The sequence below is a fragment of the Battus philenor genome, unplaced genomic scaffold, assembly GCF_028537555.1.
Source record: "Battus philenor isolate CCGP_79_NKW_IND1 unplaced genomic scaffold, ilBatPhil1.0.hap1 SCAF_1, whole genome shotgun sequence".
Taxonomy (NCBI): domain Eukaryota; kingdom Metazoa; phylum Arthropoda; class Insecta; order Lepidoptera; family Papilionidae; genus Battus; species Battus philenor.
This window is the reverse complement of record NW_027181661.1, coordinates 15,941,314-15,960,423: the sequence shown is the minus strand read 5'-3', so window position 1 is coordinate 15,960,423 and position 19,110 is coordinate 15,941,314. Positions and strand designations below refer to the sequence as shown.

Genomic DNA, 19,110 nt, shown 5'->3' with positions numbered 1-19,110 from the left:
TTGAGGTGGCAGGGCGCAAAGGGCGCCTTGCCTAAGACCTCCAGCGAGGCTCGCAGGCTCCTGAGGTAGCCTCGGCTTGGGCCGCTAAACACTACTATTTTACCAGATTAGTCTATATACGTTAAAACATGTCTTTTAACATAACTTCTACTGTAAATACGTTAATTACATTTATTGATACCTAAAAATAAGCAATATGTCATGTGTGTAAAATACTTGAAGACAAACATATTGAATTCTAAAAAAAAGAATATTCGCAATAAAATTTTATTGTGCGATATAGAAAAATATAAGTTGCGTTTTTAAATTTGCATGTTTAAATATACTGAATACATGGTATGCGTATACATGTAATTATTATAAATAACGCGGTAGTAGTCAATTAGTTCGATTAATGTAATTAATAATTTGCAAAGTTTATTTATTTTTAGTTTTTACTTCATATATATTTTTTATCTGTGTCTCCTCTTTTTTTATCTGTATCGTGTCCTCTGTCATTCGAGACAGATATAAACACCATTTCGCTGATATAAAATCGAATTGTATTAAAGCGGAACTGTTCCAAAAATCGAAAGTTAATATTGCTTATAGAATAAACAGCTTTCTCATGAAATATACGACGTTCTAAAACGGGTTAAGTTGTTTTGACTCGGCGGGTTTGTTTCAAATCGGCGCGGTGTTAAGTGTTCATTGGACTTAATATATTATGATCGTAGAGATCATTGGAGCGGCACCGCACGTCCAGTCCGTTCGCTTTGAATGCGAACTTGCGTAATAACGTTATTACGCTTGTACACAATTTTGATTTTATATCGAAGCTGTACCGGTTGCTAAGGAGAAAGGAGACTCAAATGGACCACCGATCACCCTCAACCATGCCAAGGCAACCTTTCACATCGACTTTCAGACGTGACGCAATTGTATGCTCACAGGGGGTATCACCAAAAAACAAAATTGCATCACATTCGTGTTTTATTATAAAATAAAAAATAAAAAGCTATCTATAATACATAAACATAACAGTCGCAGTAAAATACTCATTTGGAACAACATTAACACTGTGCACTAATAACAAGTAGCGATGAGTGGCGATGATGGTGGAAGAGTTGAATATTGTGTTGCTGCCTGACTTGATGGCGAACGCTGATGATGACTATTTACAGGGCGTTCGCCAAACTCTGGCTTTGATGGAAGCGTATTCGTATTTGATCCCGCTCGCGGTTGCCGAGACGAGTGGTAAACCGTAAATGGTGGTCGCTTAGCAATAAATATTATAACTCCTCTATGTACCACTTGGGCGTATTTGAGTAATTGGTATTTAGTGGATGGAGCCAGCAACGTGACCAGGGGGACCGTACTGAGCGCTAGCAGCGCCACTGTGACCACCGACAGATCCGCTGTCGTCTCCGCCGCTTACACCGAAATCACCACCGCTGATGTCACCACCATGGCCAGAAACGTCACCGATGCCGGCACCGCCTCCGATGCCACCTCCGATACCGCTGATTCCAGATCCACCGAGAGAAAGAGCGCTAAGATCACCACCGCCAATGGATCCACCGCCAATTGAACCACCTCCAATAGAGCCACCACCAAGGGCACCTCCGCCGATGGCACCACCGCCGATAACACCACCTTCCTTCTGGGTCTGGTACTTGATGAAGTAAACTTCAGGTTTGGAGGGCTGAGTAGGAGCTGGGGTGGGGATGACGATGTCGGGCTGCTCTTCGGGTTTCTTGACCAAAACGTAGACGAGGGTCTTCTCTTCATTTTGAGGCTGGACGGGAATGATGGGAGCAACAGGGGTGGGAGGAGTTGGGGCCTTGATGAAGATGATCTTGTAGTGCTTCTGGGGAGGAGCGACAGCCGGGATGCGGGGGATTCTCTGTTCTACGGGTTCTGGTGGTGGCACGTGGACGTAGATGTGCTTTTGCACCAGAGGGGCACCAGAATAGCCACCAGCATATCCACCACCGAAGCCAGAGTCACCGCCTAAGGCAAGACCACCGAGGCTGCCTCCGCTAATTCCACCTCCGAGGCTTCCACCACCGAGAGAAAGTCCTCCAGAAGAAGAGAACCCAGATAATCCACCGGAATGTCCACCAAGAGACAGACCACTTGATCCAAAGGACACTCCTCCGGAAATTGCACTGGAAGAGATTCCTCGGATTCCTTCTAGGGAAGGAGCTCCATAGCTTCCAGATGGGGTGGAGTATCTTGTCGGAGCTGAGTAACTGTAGCCGACTGGTGGCTCGGGGCGGCCGTAGGCGAGCGCCACGCAGGCGAGTACCTGTAACGAGCAATACATATCTTCAGCTTCTTTCAAACCAATGACGTCACTTCATCTCTTTTGTGTTAAATTACCCTTGCTTAAAATTCCCATTTGGAACAAAACTGTAGTTGGAAGACTAAATGTATTGTTCGCCTCTTTTTTGACCGCATAATGTATTTAAAGTCCTTTTCTCAAGCAATAATCTTTTGCATAATCCAGTTCATCGCAACTAATGTATGTCATGTTGTAATATTTTAAAGTACTTCGACATAAGCAATGACTCGGAACACTATATTGAGGATAAACAAATTGTAAAAGCGCAGCAAAATTTCCTAACAAAAATATCTTATAAGATGAATTCGCCGAGCGGTGAAAATTTGCCAAACATCGTTCGTAGGAAATTTAACAATAACGAATAATGTTTTAGTGAAATCGGGAACAAGTAGACATTACTGGAGCAGATTAGAACAAAGAGATTAGAAAAGATAATAAATGACGCAATACGAGATAAACCGTATGCGGTAGTTAACAATTTGAAATGGACTGGATTATGCAAGTGGCGAATAAATATTTAGAATGTTGTTGCACTGGAATACTGATACGTTTGTTACTTTCATTGACATTTCGAAGTCATAATGTGACGGTGTGGAGTCAGTGAAATGAAGATTTCACCTGTACTGAATAACGAACCACTTCGTATAAAAATCTGGTTTGTGTCGAAATTGATATAATCTTTGTATACATCACCAAGAACTGTTTTACTGGTGATTAAAGCAGTTTTAATTTTTACATTATTAATTATTTTGTTTAAATTTATTTTAGATAGAATTAAAATTAAACATTGATTTAGTTCTGGTCCTAAGGCTGTGCATTAATTCGATGATGGTTATCGAATAAATTCAGGACACCACTATTCCCAGAGATATCAAAAAAGAAAAGCCATACACATTTGTCACAAGTCACTGAGAAGAAATATCTTCCCGAATATATTTGGCACATGAAAGTCCATAGAGAAATCACTGAACACTTCACTTTACACCGTGATTCCTGGAAGCGGTGATATATGTGGGGGATAAATCGCATGTGCCAAATGGAAAATATGTTAAAGATGTAAATTTAAAAAAATATATATATTGTATCGAACGCAAGCAAAACTCACCACAAAAGCGCGCATATTGAGCGTGGGTTGCACTTCTCTAATGTAGGAGGACCCTACTTCGGGAACTTGTAGTATCACTGATCAGAGCAACTCAGCTCGTCGGAGATGTTTCTGGCTGTGGGAGCTCGTGTTAACTGATGACATTCGCCGGGCGACCCGCTCTTAAATACCGAAGTGCTCATCTCGTCAGAACACTCCATCCCTACGAACATTTCACTCGGTAACGTGCAACTATCGTCATTATTTAACAAGTATACGGTCCTTTCTTTTCGACGAGGTCCGCGACTGGCGCGGAGCGCATTCGACACGCCGCCTTAGCGTCCAGCGCTCGCCTCCACGCACCGCCTTGCCCGACCTCTGCACTTACAGTTCATATTACTCTGCACACCGTACAGCCTTTTACAACTCTGTCGAAATAAATTTTTTTTGTCGTCGGTACTCCTTCTCACTCTAAGCGGGGAGAACGCATACATTCTCCGTTTTTTAAGATCGTACACGCTCGTGACGTCATCGGTTGCGTTTTATCTATCGGCTGTATACAAATTTTCCTTATTATCGCCGGTACGTCACATGTTAAAGGTTTTCGTAATGATACTGTAAAGAGTATTTGTTACGTGTGTTCAGGCTTTGTTTAGAGCGGCAACACCTTATTGCCTCCATTGGATCATGAGTAATCGGCTTTGGTTCGTAAAATGTTTGATGAAACGACAATCCGTTGCACAAAACGATATACTGCAACTTTCAGAGTTTCTTAGCATATGTTTACTTATTAATCAGTATTAAAAAACGAAAGGTTGTTTTTAACGAAATTTATATCGTGTCTCAAAACAATGATTACGTGATGTTTAAAATTTTTTTTATGTCACATTCACTCAAGTAAATCTTATTAAACAAAAATCGAGCGATAATTTCAATATTGTATGGTATATTCGATTTTAATGCTTTTGAGAGTGTTCTCGCCAAAATATGATAAACGACCTTCAAAAAAAGATTGAATAGGTTATTACTAGCGATTTGCAAACGAAGGCTATTTGAGCAATTAACATCAGACGGGATCTCGGTCAAGACTAGTGCATTATAAGTAAAATATATATATAAAAACACTAAAAGTTATTACATTGAAATAATCTGAAAACTTTTGAACATGAATCACAACTTAGTTTTTAACGGATTGGTTATAATCACCCATATATATAGAGAACCTTAAAAATTCATATTCTTTTATTTACGTTCTTACTATTATATATAACGTTATAAAACAGCGTTATTATATGTGTGATTGGATGTATTATATATTAATTAAAAAGAAATAATTTTAGTACGACAAAATTAAATCATCTTGAAAGTTTTGTTCAAACAAAACGGTCTTCGGTATCATTATGCCTATGATGGAAGCTATGTATGATATATCATGTGTGTTGACGGTGATGACATACGGATCCGAGTGTCAGACCTCAATAGGCTCAAGGTCACTCAGAGAGCAATGGAGAGAGCTCTGCTCGGAGTTTTGCTGCGAGATCGAATCAGAAATGAAAAGATCCGCAGAAGAACCAGGATCACCGACGTAGCTCGAAGAATCATTCGTATAAATGGCGGGCACATCACTCGTGCAATCGATGGGCGTTAGGTCCGAAAGATTCTCAAGATGATATATCAAACACAAGCACTTATTTTTATTTTTTTATTCATTAATTACAAATAAATTAAACATTTATTCTGAATTCCGAACACGAACAAACAGAATAGAGAACTAACCTATATAAATAATATAATATTACATTAAATCAACTCAAGTGTCGTGAATAATGCACGCCAGTTTTGGTATAACACTGTTCCGCTTTTAGCACACCTCAAAGTTGCGTATTTTTATCAGCATTACTGTATGGGGTTGGCTGAATTCGTAAGTTCGGCAATATTTCAGTTATAAAGCTAAAAAAATACAATGTACGGTTAAAACATACGTATCTTTATAATATATCCGATACTATATCAGACTAACAAAGTTAATTATACCCTAAGTTAAACTGTGTAACCGCTTCTGGCATATAAAGCATCGCATTATGAGTTACTTCCTTTATCTATATTTCACAAGTATACTACTGTTGTTATGAACTAAAAATTATTCAATTCTTTATCTAAATAATGTTAATTAGACATTTAGAAAGTAAGAAAAGGACCAATATTTAGCCACTTCCGCACATGCAGTGGTAGTCATGCAATAAAGCGCAGCCCGCTGATAAATGCGAATGCAACAAACAATGCGAATCACACAACCGCCACCGCCAAATCACTCAATTTGAGTGCATGTGCGGAAGGGGCTAAATATTGGTCCTTTTCTTACTTGGTATAGACTTCTGCGAGATAACGCCTGATTCCATTAAATATTTAAGACACTTAGAAGTTTCGATGCGAGTTAGAATTATAAATGAGGAAATCCGCAGAAGAACCACTATCACCGGCGTAGCTCGAAGAATTACAAGTCCGAAGTGGCAGTAGGCGTGGCACATCGCTCTTCCAATCGATGGCCGTTAGGTCCGAAAGCTTCTCGAGCGGTGATCATAAGCTGGCAGACGCGTGAGGTAGGTCCCCTTCCAGGTTGTCCAACAACATAGTGAAGATCGCAGGAAGTTGCCAGATGCTGGCAGCGCAGGATTAGTCATCATGGCAATTGTTAGAGAATGACCTATACCTTGCAATGGAGTTCCATCGTATAAAAAGAAAATGACATTTCATCCGCTCCCACCTGATTATATTGAAAATCTCGAGATGACGTCTAATACTGTGATAAAAAAGTAAATTGAATTTAATTATAAAATGTAAATTCTTTATTGTTTGTTTCAAATCAATTTCATTCACTTCAAAATTTATATTTTGAAGTGAATGAAATTGAATTTTGAAATGAAACTGAATTTTTCCCCGTGCGATAAAACATACTTTTGCCAACGCTTTTCCCAGTCCTCGTACCAGACGGGATAGATTTTTTTCGGTTTAGCCTTCAAAACCTTCAATTCTCGATCGTATCAAAGCTGCATCTCCGCGTTGTCTCTTCGAATTTACTGAATAGCCAGAAGTCACACGAAGCCAATTCAAGTTTTTGACAAAAACAGTCACGGAGAACCAATGCAGTATGATATCGACCAATCGAAACTTGACGCGTTTGAGACATAAAACATCTTTCAAAATGATTTGAACTTGGATGATATTCGAACTTTAAAAAAGACGCTTGGCAAATGTTATAGACAGTTCTACCAACCTATAAAAAATAACCTGCCTTTCTAACGCCCGGGAGTTTTGATTCACCATTTCACCTTATTTATTGATCACAATAGCGTGTTCATCATTAGTCCTTCTGCTGAAATAATGATTATTAAACAATCATAGCAGAGCACACATGTCTATGACAAATTAATAGTTCAATTATTAAATTGTTATAAAGTAGATTTGAAACAATTAATCATTGATCGAAATAGTGGTGGTCACAGCCCATAAGGCGAGGAAAACAGATGACTGCTATGGCCTAAAAGTTCTAAAATGGTCGTCTATCCATAAGGAGAACAAAGGACCTCGTTAAGATACTATAGGGGAGATCTATGTCCAGCATTGGACTTCATATGTGACTGAAATTATGACAACTATGATATTACACAGACTATATTATGTAAAGTGAATGCCCTAACAATCTTGTGATTTTTATAATAAAAAAGACACGATTCTCGTCCGCATATAATAAAACTATGCAGTATATAAACATCTAAATATATGTTCCGAGCTATTTTCAATATGATATCACACAAATAAATTATATAATGTTGATTTTTCTTAAAGGAATTGTCAAAGAATTTTACAGTTACTTGTTGAGACGGTTCAGTGTTTCAGGTTGCAAGCTTTTAGCGAAATGGTTTGTTCTCCAGAAGCCAAACAAAGTGTAGGGTGCAATCGATTCGCATTTTTCAATAGCACTTGCCTTTTTCTATTTTCATTTCGCAGCTTTACCGTGGCCGTTCATTGCAAACGGGAATGTGGTGCAATTTATAAAGAATGAAACATACGATCGTGCGACATTTATACGGGGTGACTTTTTTTATTACTTCGCCTGTTCTCAATATTACAGCACTTCAGAAGATATATTTCTTACAAGATGCGATCTATGTTTCCATTTATCGCCATCATAATTTCGACCACAAAAATATAGGCACATCTTTAGTAACGGAGATATTTGAGGACTTCAGTCTTATCAAGCAATGAAACAATTGTTTTAAGTGAAATAAATGTAGGTTTTAAACGTCTTACTAAAGACCTTTAAAAACTTACAAAATTATTTCTTCGTAGTTAATTGATTTTATCTACAGTATTTATTTTGAAAAATATCAATTACTTTCAGATAAAGAAACTGTATTAAATCATAGACATCTCAATACATACTCTACAGTAAACCAGCTTATATGTAAACTCGTGTCGAATCAAGTTTACAATTTAAATTTATTTATTATTTGTTCTATATTAAAAATAGTTGTAACCTGATTTTAAAAAAATTGGCTGTGCGCGAATTTGAATCTTCCAACTATAAGAGTAGAAACGCAAGGTACGAATACAATGTAGTTAAAATTTGAAAAAATTTAGTTAAAACTACTATAATACCTTCCTTCAACCTGCGTTAAGACTTGCAATATATATATTTTCTTACTCCCTTATCATTATCATGTCAGCTAATAGACGCCTACTGCAAGTTAAAGGCCCATCTGATCACAGGCTGTCCCATATTTTGTGCGTTAAGGATGGATTACCAGTTTCCGTTGCAGCAAGGCGTCGAAGAAAGGGAAATCAAAACAACGAGGAGAGTCAAGCAACCTTTATAGAGTACTGCAGAAGGATCATATGAGAGATCAATAAAGGAACAACTAGGCAAAAAAATTATATAAGACTAGTCAAAATAAATACCTAAATCTGTGATAAATCTAAAGAAAATAAAACAATAATGTAAATATAACAATAAAGTAAAATGAAAAAACTAATGAAAATAAACCAAAACAAGCAAAATCTAAGCCTATAGCATTCTGGTGGGAAAGTAACGAAAGATAGGTGATGAATGAAAGGATTAGGAAAATATTAAAGGAATGAAAAATTTTCTAAAAAATAAAGGATGAACAAATGACATTGAGAAGAAAAAAAATATGAGAATGTATATAATAAAAACTTTGAAAAAAATATTTTGTAAAAAGAGTCTCTGTGTACCCAAGACAGGGCAAGTACGAGTAGCTACATAAAACGGGAGCCATAAAAAAAAGGTATAGGCCTTTCCAAGTCAACTGGATGAGGGGATTTGCATTATCCGAATTGTCATCTTGCGACCTAAACTATATGGTCGGTCCAATGATTGACTATTGACATTTAATATTAACTATTTGCCCGTGTCATACTCAAAGTACATTCCGAGGTCGCGAAAACCTTTATAAAGCTATAATAGTGAAGACTAATAGATATAAGTGTTATTGAAATCAATCAGACAAATCCAAGAACGCCCCGCGGCTGTACTTCGCTTTATTTGACACCTCTGCGGTATTCTATTGCGATCGCGACAGAAACATCGATTCGCCATGGCCGGCATGTTTGATAGAATCTCACACCTCAGACGAAGGTCAAGTGTATTCCTATCGACCCACGTCGATTTTGTTTATCCAAAGGTTATTATAATTTAACACAATTGGTATTTTTTTTGGTCATTTACGTTTTAACCGTTTAGCTTTTCATGGCTCATTTGAATTTATAATTTCGTTCCATAAGATGATTCGCTTTTGTTTTATATTTAAAAATTAAATCGATTTACATAACAGATGAAGAAATGTTCAGACGAAATAAATTAATATTTATATATATGAGTCATGTTTCTAAATCTATTACGAAGCGTCTCACGTAGTGACGTATGTCTTATTTTATTTTTAAATCATGTAAATACCTTGTACGGATCATAGATTTATGAATAGAAGTAAACATTGAATATATATATCTAATTTTTATTTACTCGTTTAAAAGATCTACTGTTCAACTTCTGGCCACCTATTCACACCAGATCAGCATTCCGAGCCAATGGTTGCATCTTAGATTGTTTAAATATTCGACGATTTCAAAAGTTTTCTCGAATAAAAATTATTTAGATTTAAATGTATAAAATGCCTTGTAAAATCTGTCCAATGTCTGCTACCGTGTCTAAAAAAAACTGAGATATAGGTCGAGTTTAAATCATAATCCGGTTTTAAATAAACTTGTTATCCTTGCACGTTTAAACTTACACTGTTATATAAGTGAGTGAATTGTTCGTATTCGGCAAAAATTACAAAGCCCCAAAATTACTTTCGAGCGTGTGTCGAATTATAATTATTTTACATGCATTGAATGAACGCTTCCAAAATCAACTAAACAAAACTATACTACTAAGTATACTGTACTGCTATAGGCTATTTAAATAATTCACGGAATCTAAGTGGTTAAAAATTACCGTGTTGTAGAAATTCGTATATATAAATTATTCTCTAGAAAACATTAATGCACATTTCTGCAAGCATTTAAATTACTTACAGGCAAGATTACAATAGCGTATATCTCCATTTGTAAACAAATTTAAAGAAGTATTTACATGTAATGGAATTAATAATTTTCTGTAGATATTTGGCTTTTTGATTAATAAAAAAGTTTTTAATCACAAGTTGAATCGAAATCAGTTCAAAAGAACGCGTCTTTACCATAAATAATAGAATGTTGACATATTGTTCCCATGTAAACACATTTTTACCTAATTATTGTTAAACAATACTATAATGGCCCGGCTAATACAGAGGATATTACTAGGTATGGATCACATTCGCTTAATTCGTTAAACCTTTCACTTGATCTCATTTTCCACTTCATTCTTACAATCGATATCCATATATGTATCGAAATCGGAATGCTCATTCCGCCATTTTCTTAATACAATTTGACAATTGTCCAATTTATAACGGAAATATGGTAAAGATTTCAATTCTAGAACAGACAACAATAAATAATTTAAATCAGACGTACAGAAATATATTCTACAATAGACCTTTGGCAAAATTTTGATTTTTCCGGTGTACTCAGCAGTTACTGAATATTAAATTTAAATATTTTTTTTAACGATATTATCTGCCATTAACATAATAGTGCTTTAATATCAGATATTGGCACAACGAATTGGTATTGTAAAACTCCATTTTTTTGGTGACGCCAATGGGGTCTACCGCCGTCGAGTCTACAGTGGATCCATAGAAGTCCACTTTGACCACTCGGAAACCTTAGACTTAAATTTTAACAAGGCATTTCATGCAACTGTTTCTATAAAACTTCTTAAAAAAATACAAAATTTTTAAATACAATTCAACTGCGTTGTTAAAATATAAAGTTTAAATAAAAAAAACTTTCAAATTTATCGCGAGTATTTCCCAACCGCCGAGAAGCGACACGCCTACGCGTCTGTTGGAATTAAATTACGTAAGGGAGTTATAAATTAATTGGAATGCGAGAGTTTGTCGGCTCACGTGACCGCATTGAACTGTATCTAGGAGATGGTCTTGCGTCTGAACATATCGCTGACGAATTATCTAGTCGCGAAGCAAGCCAAATCAAAAAATATCGCCAGTAACCGCAACCTATGTACCTTCTTTTATATTTTGTCGAGTGACACAAATAAAGGATGATTGGTTACAGACGTAAAACCTTTAAAGGCTTTTACATCTATCAAATCAAATGAATAAAGTGATCACTCTGAAAATCTATAGCAACTCGCCAATAACTTCTAGCAGTACAAAGTCTGCAGGAACAACATTAAAGGGGTGAATGTATGGCTAATTAACTTTTGATACTCTTGCACCTTTTTCACAATCACTCTATATACAGTGAACATTATAAAACATGTTACTTTAAATTGTCATTTCTATATAAATGTGACAGGCTTGTTTCTTCTAGCAGTATAAAGTCTAAAGGAACTGATAGTAAACAACAAATAATTTATATATGTAGTAATTCGAATTTTGATAACACATATACACGCAACGGTAGATAAAGGCGCATAGGCTTTGGAAATCAGGGAAAGAATATAGGCCAATTGATTTCCAATAGGACCGCTTAGAAATGTGATATAAAGAAACTGAGGAATTGTAAAATATTAAATAATGGTAGAAAACAAAATAAATATTATAAAGTAGAATTCCGGATGGAACTATAAAGGAAAAAAGATGCGATATATAAAAGGAATGAGAGACAATAGGAAGTGAAAAAGAAGAATCAGTGTAATAAATATAAATAGTAAAGTAATAACTAATTGTTATTAACCGCCTTACGTGTATTTTATATTTGTAATGAAGATATATACTTATACATATTTAGTAAAGATAAAAAAACAGCATGTTGCCACGATCTGTTTAGTGTGATTATTTAATATTTTTACCATCATTCTTAAATCATAACTTGAAAGGTTAACATATTAAGTATTTAACTTGTCAAATTATAGTTAAACTTTATTAAATAAACAGATATTTTTTTATAACTTTAACTTATCACATCATACAATAGAACAAAACGTATTATAATATTAATGTTGAAAATGAACAAAGGGTGGTTCCGTGTTTAATATAAAAAAACACGCGGCCTAGTGAAAATTACCGACAGATTTATGTGGGACAAGGGAAAGATATATAAATTGAAGCTTTAAAACGGGTAAACTTTCTTTTAAAATTCACACATCGCTGTTTATTTTTGGTGATATAATAATAAAACACTTGGGCACCTAAGATTACATCTTTCATGGGCATATAAAATTGATACCTCGTATCTCACGTGCTGTTTATTTTGATATTTTTTTTATTAAGCTATAAATTTATGAGGTGAAGGGCGATCCTAAAGCTAATGACAAACCTACTTGACAACAAGAACTTTTATTTCAATTATGCTTTAAAACGACGTCTTATTTGATATAAAATGATTTTTAATAATAAAAGGGTAAATGTATGTATGTCGTCAATTGATATATGGCACATCCTATCGAAAAGTCAATAGTTTCATTAAACAACTTAATAACAGTATAGTAAGAAAAACATATTTAAAATTCAAATTATTAAGTTATAAAATTAATGAATGAAAAGAATTGTCACACTAAACAGACAGTATTGAAAACAACATAAATACAGAACGGAAATTAAAAAAAAAACATGAATTATTTCAAAAATAGAACACTAGAAATAGAACTCTCCAGGTTATTGAAGTTGCCTTGGGTAGTTAAGGTAATCTTCGCCTCCCTGAGGAATAGCAAGTGCGGCGTTTTGGACTCGAGGTGCTTGTGCACCGAGTCGAGTTTGCGGTGTAATTGAAGGTAAAGGAAGTAGTTGAGTGCTCATACCACACCTCTCCCTCACGAACGCCTACCGGCACTACAGCCGGGGTTTTTCGCAAGATGGCGGGGCAGCCTTGCATTTGTGGTTGGCACTCTACTCGAGTCCTCAACTACCTGCGGTCGGCCAGCGAAAAAGCGTGTTGCGGATCCCGCTACCCTCCAAATCCAGACTTTAAGTGTGTCACCAGTCTGTGCTACAGTGCTGCTCAAACAAAACACAGGTCATTTCACAGCGCGGCTTATTCCGTTGAGTTGTAACTAGCCACTGTCGAAGCCTCCCACCAGAGTTTGCTACCCAGTTGGCATTACCCCAGGATATGTTGTATACCATAATCACCACTTGGCAGGCGGGTTAACGATCGTAGTGTGCTATTATGTTATGAATAAGACACTGTTGTCCATCATCTCGAAGCTTGTTTATAAGCAGTGACAATCCTATGTGTTTACTGCACATAGTGCTAATTATACAAGATTGTATCCTAGAAATCAAATCCGCGACCTACAATGGCAAGTCTATCCTCGACCGCAAGATCACTACTTCTAAAAAATATACCTACCTACTACAAATAAGTAGTTATATATTTCTATAGTTCTATCATTAAAATCAGTAGGAATTATCTGTGTTTATTTTAATAAGCAAAATTATACAGCGTGATTTGTTATAGACATAAAAGCTTTTAGCGTATGAAATTTTTTAAAGCCTTTTGACCTCTTTTCCAATTATTTTGTGTTATTTGATCACTTTGAAATATATTTCATTAAATGTTTTTTTTTTCTCTTGGAGTTCGACAGCCCTGTAATTACTGGCAATACAAAGTCTTTAGGGTCAGATAATGAATTCAAATTTGGAAAACGCTTTTTCTTACTATCTTATTACGAAATATTTTATTTCTGAAACTTTTGTTTTTTTATATATGGTGTTTCATTCACTCTTTTATGCTTTCACACCTATAAACAATTACTCTGAATTTTTATTAGTCAACTAAAACTTGAATTCACAACATTGAAATCAATGGGAAGTTTTAATATGTGCATTTTTTTTTTTTTTTTTTTTTTTTTTTTTTTTTTTTTTTTTTTTTTTTTTTATTCGTACCCCTATCTAGTTTGGGACAGGGTCTTTTGTATCAATATAATTTTTCACATTTCTTATTATTTTCTTTCTCTTCTTTCTTTCCTTATAATGTCATTTCTTTCATTCTATTTTCTATCTTTCATTCCACAATTCATCTTTCTTTCTCATTCGCCCTATTCAGCTTTCATTCTTCCCTCTTTTCTTATTAATAATTACATTTTTATCTTTTTATTTACATTTGGATTTCTTATTTTATAATTATTTTTTATTTATCACAGTCTTATTTCTTAATTTTTTCCCATTTTATTGTCGCTTTGTTACTTACTTATGTTTGTCTTTTATTTATTTCTATTGTTCTTTTAACTATTTCTTTGCAGAGGGTTATGAAATCTTGCTGGTATTCTCCGCCTATCAGGGAGGCTATTGACTCCTCCCTGATTTGAACCCCAGACCGGCACTCGAAGCCGAACCGGAGTCCCCCGAATGCGGGACACCGGGCCACAAGGTGGATCACGGTCTGGTCCACGCCCGGTTCACAGAAGCACGAGGGGTCCTCCTTGAGCTTGAACCTATGAAGGTACTCAGAGAACCCCCCGTGCCCCGTGAAGAGCTGGGCCGAGACCGCGTCCACCTCGATGCTGCGGAGCACGCGGTAGGCTGAGACGGCGTCCGGGAAAAACATCCTCGTTACCGAAGCCGTCGTTCCTTCCACATACCTCCTGTTCCATTCGTCGAGCGACTCCAGTCTCAGTTGCCGCTTGACGAATGAAACAGGGCATCTCTCGTACTCTGGTCGTCTTTTACTCTTCAGGGCCGCTTCCTTGGCCAGCTGGTCCGCCCTCTCGTTCCCCTCCATCCCCGCGTGCGCTTTCACCCAGAACAACCTTACATCCTTCCCTTTCTCTCTCGCTTTCATTACATTCTCCTTCACTCTTAACGCTAAGGGATGGAGGGTGTCCGATCTTGCGACAGTTTCGAGAGCGGACCGCGAGTCGCTCAGTACGGCACAGACTTGCGCCGACTCGCCGGCCGCGTACCCTGTTGCCTCAGCTAGAGCCAGCAGCTCTGCCTGGTATACGGTGCAGAAGTTGCCCAACTTGAGTTTCTTTGTGTATGACTCTACGGCGCCCCGCTTGACGCAGAACGCCGCACCCACCTTATCTAATATGTGCATTAAAATTTGAACGGTTTCAATATTCCGAATGCGTGTGATGGGTAAATATTGTACTGTACTCTTTTGTGGAAAAAATAGGTGGGGAAATACAAATACACCTTCAGCACGCGTCATAAATATTTCGGATTCGTGCTTTTCGCCACCATTGATTTTAAATCGGAATGCGAGAGGAAAGTAAATTGAAACTAAACATTCGAATAGTGTTAACTTTGTTGTATAAATTTTCCTCGAATTGTTTTTTTTTATAAATAAAAATGGCTATCCAATTGCTTCTACACGACTATCTTTTTTAATCGTATCCATTACTATGATAATTCCGATTAAGACTACATTCCTGTTAACAAAAAAAAATATATAAGGGGAAACGGAAAGTAATGTCGTTTCTGTCGACATATTTTACAGAAACATCGATTGATGTTTACCGCTCCGGCATTGAAAATTTGTATACTAGATGTCAAAAGGTTGTTGATAAGGAATGCGAATATATTGTTGATTAGAAATAAAACCTTGTTAAAAATGTAGTCGTGTGAATTTAACTTAAGAAAGCGACATTACTGCAGTATTTGTAGTAGTTTGTTTTAAATCATATTTCAAATCCAAGTTGTAGTTCAACTGAGAGATAACAGCACTAAACATGATAATTTACCTCTTTGTAAAAGAATAAACAATTAAATTCGTCAGAATATCATAAAATAACTTCACTAGTTAGCTTAAAGCTTATTCTTGTAATAAATATCTTCAGAAGTTGAAAGTTTTACGCAAATCAAGAAAGGTATTTCTATGATAAAAAATATAAATAAATTAAATGGTAACAAAATGTGAGTCATTTAATAAATTTTTGATACGCAATACTTTTACAAAACCTGATATTTGTAAATGGTTTCGTACAAGTTATGATATTTTCATCAGACGTGATTTGAATCTAATTAATAATTTGCCTTTTAAAAATTCTTACGTCCCGCTATATAACACATATATTTTTATATTCATGCGCAAGGATTCAACTCTTGTCGTTCTTGTCTTGCCCCCTTTAACAATCAAATTGCCCCCTGTAGGAAGTAGGCCTCACATCGGGAAACACTGAATTGAACCATCGTTCTTTACATAGCATAACATTTTAAATTTCAAATATTATGAATGACATAGTTAGCAAGCTTAACAGCTATCTATTCATTAGGACTCATACTTTTTAATCGCATAAAGGCAAAGTAGTTGACGGTAGTAGTTTCCGGTTTTTAAAGTTAGACTTTATGGAATTATCATATTTTGATCTGTCATCCCTTAATATGAATTAAATTTGAATGTTTGAAGACCCCAGTACTACGTATGATTCCGACACCATGAAGGCTCACAAGGAAGGAACGCAGTGTTAATGGTTATGATCAGAGTTTGCTGCGAGATCGAATAAAGAATGAGGAGATCCTCAAGATAACCAAGGTCACCAACATAGATCACTTCGGTGAAAAAATTTGAAATTTTTATTAAAAAAAATTATTATATATAAAAATTTCAAGTATTTATATATAAAACAGTTAACTTGTTTTATAAATTAAAGTTGTTTATCGCCATCCTCATTATTTAGGCTGCATGATGTCCACTGGTGGACACAGGCCGACCCCATACACTTCCAATAAGGATTGGAAAGGCCTGCACCCAGTGTCTTTCAACGAGTTTTAAAAAATTGTCTGACCATATTGTAGCCTTATGCTTCGCTTCCCAGTTCGCGGCTAAAACACATTTAAAAACACTAAATCGATTATCATACTATGGATTCTTTTTAGAAACGAAATTATCCAGAGTTGATCGTAACTTAAAAATCAAGTTGTTTATAAACAAGCAAGCCAAAAACAAGTCGAATTTCACTTATTCATATTTAAAACTTACTCGTTGACTCGCAAAATGCACGCCGGGGAACTCTCAGCGCGAATTCAAACTAGACCCGAATGCAGACATCTCGGAAATTATTAATTAGCCTAATTAAACCACCACTAGTTTAGCGAATGAATTTGCGGCTCTATTTTCATAGTTACCGTACAGTGCATACAAAATAAAGTTATAACCACGTTACTTTAGAGTCCATATTGCAATGCATCATTTTAAGTAGTTATTGTAATTTTTATATTTTATCATCCTCTTTTTTCGAAATGCCCCAGGGATACTGTTTACACTCTTCATGTTTAGAAATAAAACTGTTTTACGTTTGCTAAGTGATTTTATTAGATACGGATACCTTTCACACAGAACCGCTATTATATTTTGTGTTTGATACTATGATGTTTTTAGATGCTAGTCTGTTAATCAGAAAGTGGACATTATTTTGACATTTATAAAGTAAAATAGCGGGTAATATTAATTAGCCATGATCGTATCATCGATAGATGATCACTACCGAACATGGGCCCTTCTCAATGATCACACGATGACCGGTGTTACGCTGCCCGTATCCAGTGACTTTAAATGACTACGTAGGTCCTTCTTGTAAATGATTTACTTACCTCACATCGCCATTCGAGAAGCTATCGGCTCCAAAGACTCTGTAGAAGGAGCAATATGACCCGCGCACTCCCTGTTCTAACGAGCATTTCTTATTCTAAATCGATGTCGTAGTCATCGTCGTTCCAGCCCAAAAAATCATCGGCAGGGTCTAGACCCTAGGCCTAGGCCTCTACCAATGATATCTATAAAGAGATAACATAATAGGTGATCGCATTATGGTATAATGATACGCAGAGGACGCTGCTTCCCATCCTCTAGAACAATTAATGCAGAAAGTGTAGATCATATAAGATTTGTGCCCGGGAATTGAACCCGAACCACCGTTAGTAAGTCATTGTCCTCTACCGCTCGGCTACTATTGCTTTGACGGTAACCCTAATGTAATGACATAAATACGATTTTTTGAATAATATACCAACCAAATTTACGAAAATTAGTTTTTATTTATATATTTATATAAAAGCACACCACACGCCATTAAAATAATAATAATGTATTTATTATTAAAACATATGAATATTGTTAAGTTTCTTAAAATACGCTAAATTCAAACCGATTACAACTGGTCCTATCTATGAAGAAAGCCTAGGTCTAGGACATCCTGGCTGAAATGGTGTAAGTAAAGTTATGTATGTGTTTTTTAATTTGAAAATATTAAAATTTATCATCTAATTCCATAGCGTGGCTGTCTGTAAGAAATTGCTTTGTGTCAGACAGACCATTATACCTTATTTAATACTAGTATGTTTTTTTGATGTTACGCTTACAATATGTGTATTAAATAAATATGTATTATAAATTGTTATCCACCTACCTTTTAAAGTATGTATTATACAACATTAAAAATACCTTGTAAGAAAATAATAACATAAAAATAATAATCATATTTAATAAGTTTTATAAAGCATTATATTAACAATTCTTTTCGTAACTATATCTCAAACATATCAATCATTATTTAACTAGCTTCATCTAATGTGCGTAAATCTCGAGTTCGATGCTTGGTATGCACTTTGAGTTAAATAGATAACATAGGCTGTAAAAATCCTAATGATCCGCGTGGCAAGAATGGGGAAACTTCGACCGCTTCGCTTTGTGAGTCCCCCGCCAGTGATCGACACGATTTCCTAAGACGCGGTACTGCGGTTCCGGTAGCACTATAATAATTGAACCCGCTTACATTACAACTCGTACGCTCTGAAAACACGGCTGTCATAGCAGTAACACATTAAAAAGCTCTTATGTTGTTACCATCGCGCTTAGATATATAAAAGAAGTGTTACAAATTATTTCATATTAGAATTTGATTGACACACATAATTGTACATTGTTTTTGTATTAACGTCACTGAAAAATCATAACACAGTTCTCCACTTGAAGTGATATGTCTAAAATACACGAGATTACTTTTTAAATTATTTCGCTGAGTGTCGTTTACACAGAACTTGGCTTAAATCATTACGCTGGAGTACTGTAGATGTGCCGCCGGGTCTTTTGGGACTCGTGCGTCGAGCTCTGCTGGACCGGAATCATTATA

The 19,110-nt window shown here is 35.9% G+C and overlaps 2 protein-coding genes across 2 annotated transcripts in view; one reads left to right on the top strand and one right to left on the bottom strand.

Moving 5' to 3' along the window:
* Positions 1-19,110, top strand: part of LOC137919549 (frequenin-2) — a 137,264-nt gene that overhangs the window by 46,353 nt on the left and 71,801 nt on the right. The window lies entirely within an intron of this gene.
* Positions 1,009-3,539, bottom strand: LOC137918751 (pupal cuticle protein 36-like). Its single transcript, XM_068761643.1, has 2 exons — positions 3,432-3,539; positions 1,009-2,290 (listed from the first exon to the last, which is right to left on the bottom strand). Exons 1-2 carry the CDS (start codon positions 3,444-3,446, stop codon positions 1,319-1,321), a joined length of 987 nt encoding a protein of 328 aa, XP_068617744.1. The 5' UTR covers positions 3,447-3,539; the 3' UTR covers positions 1,009-1,318.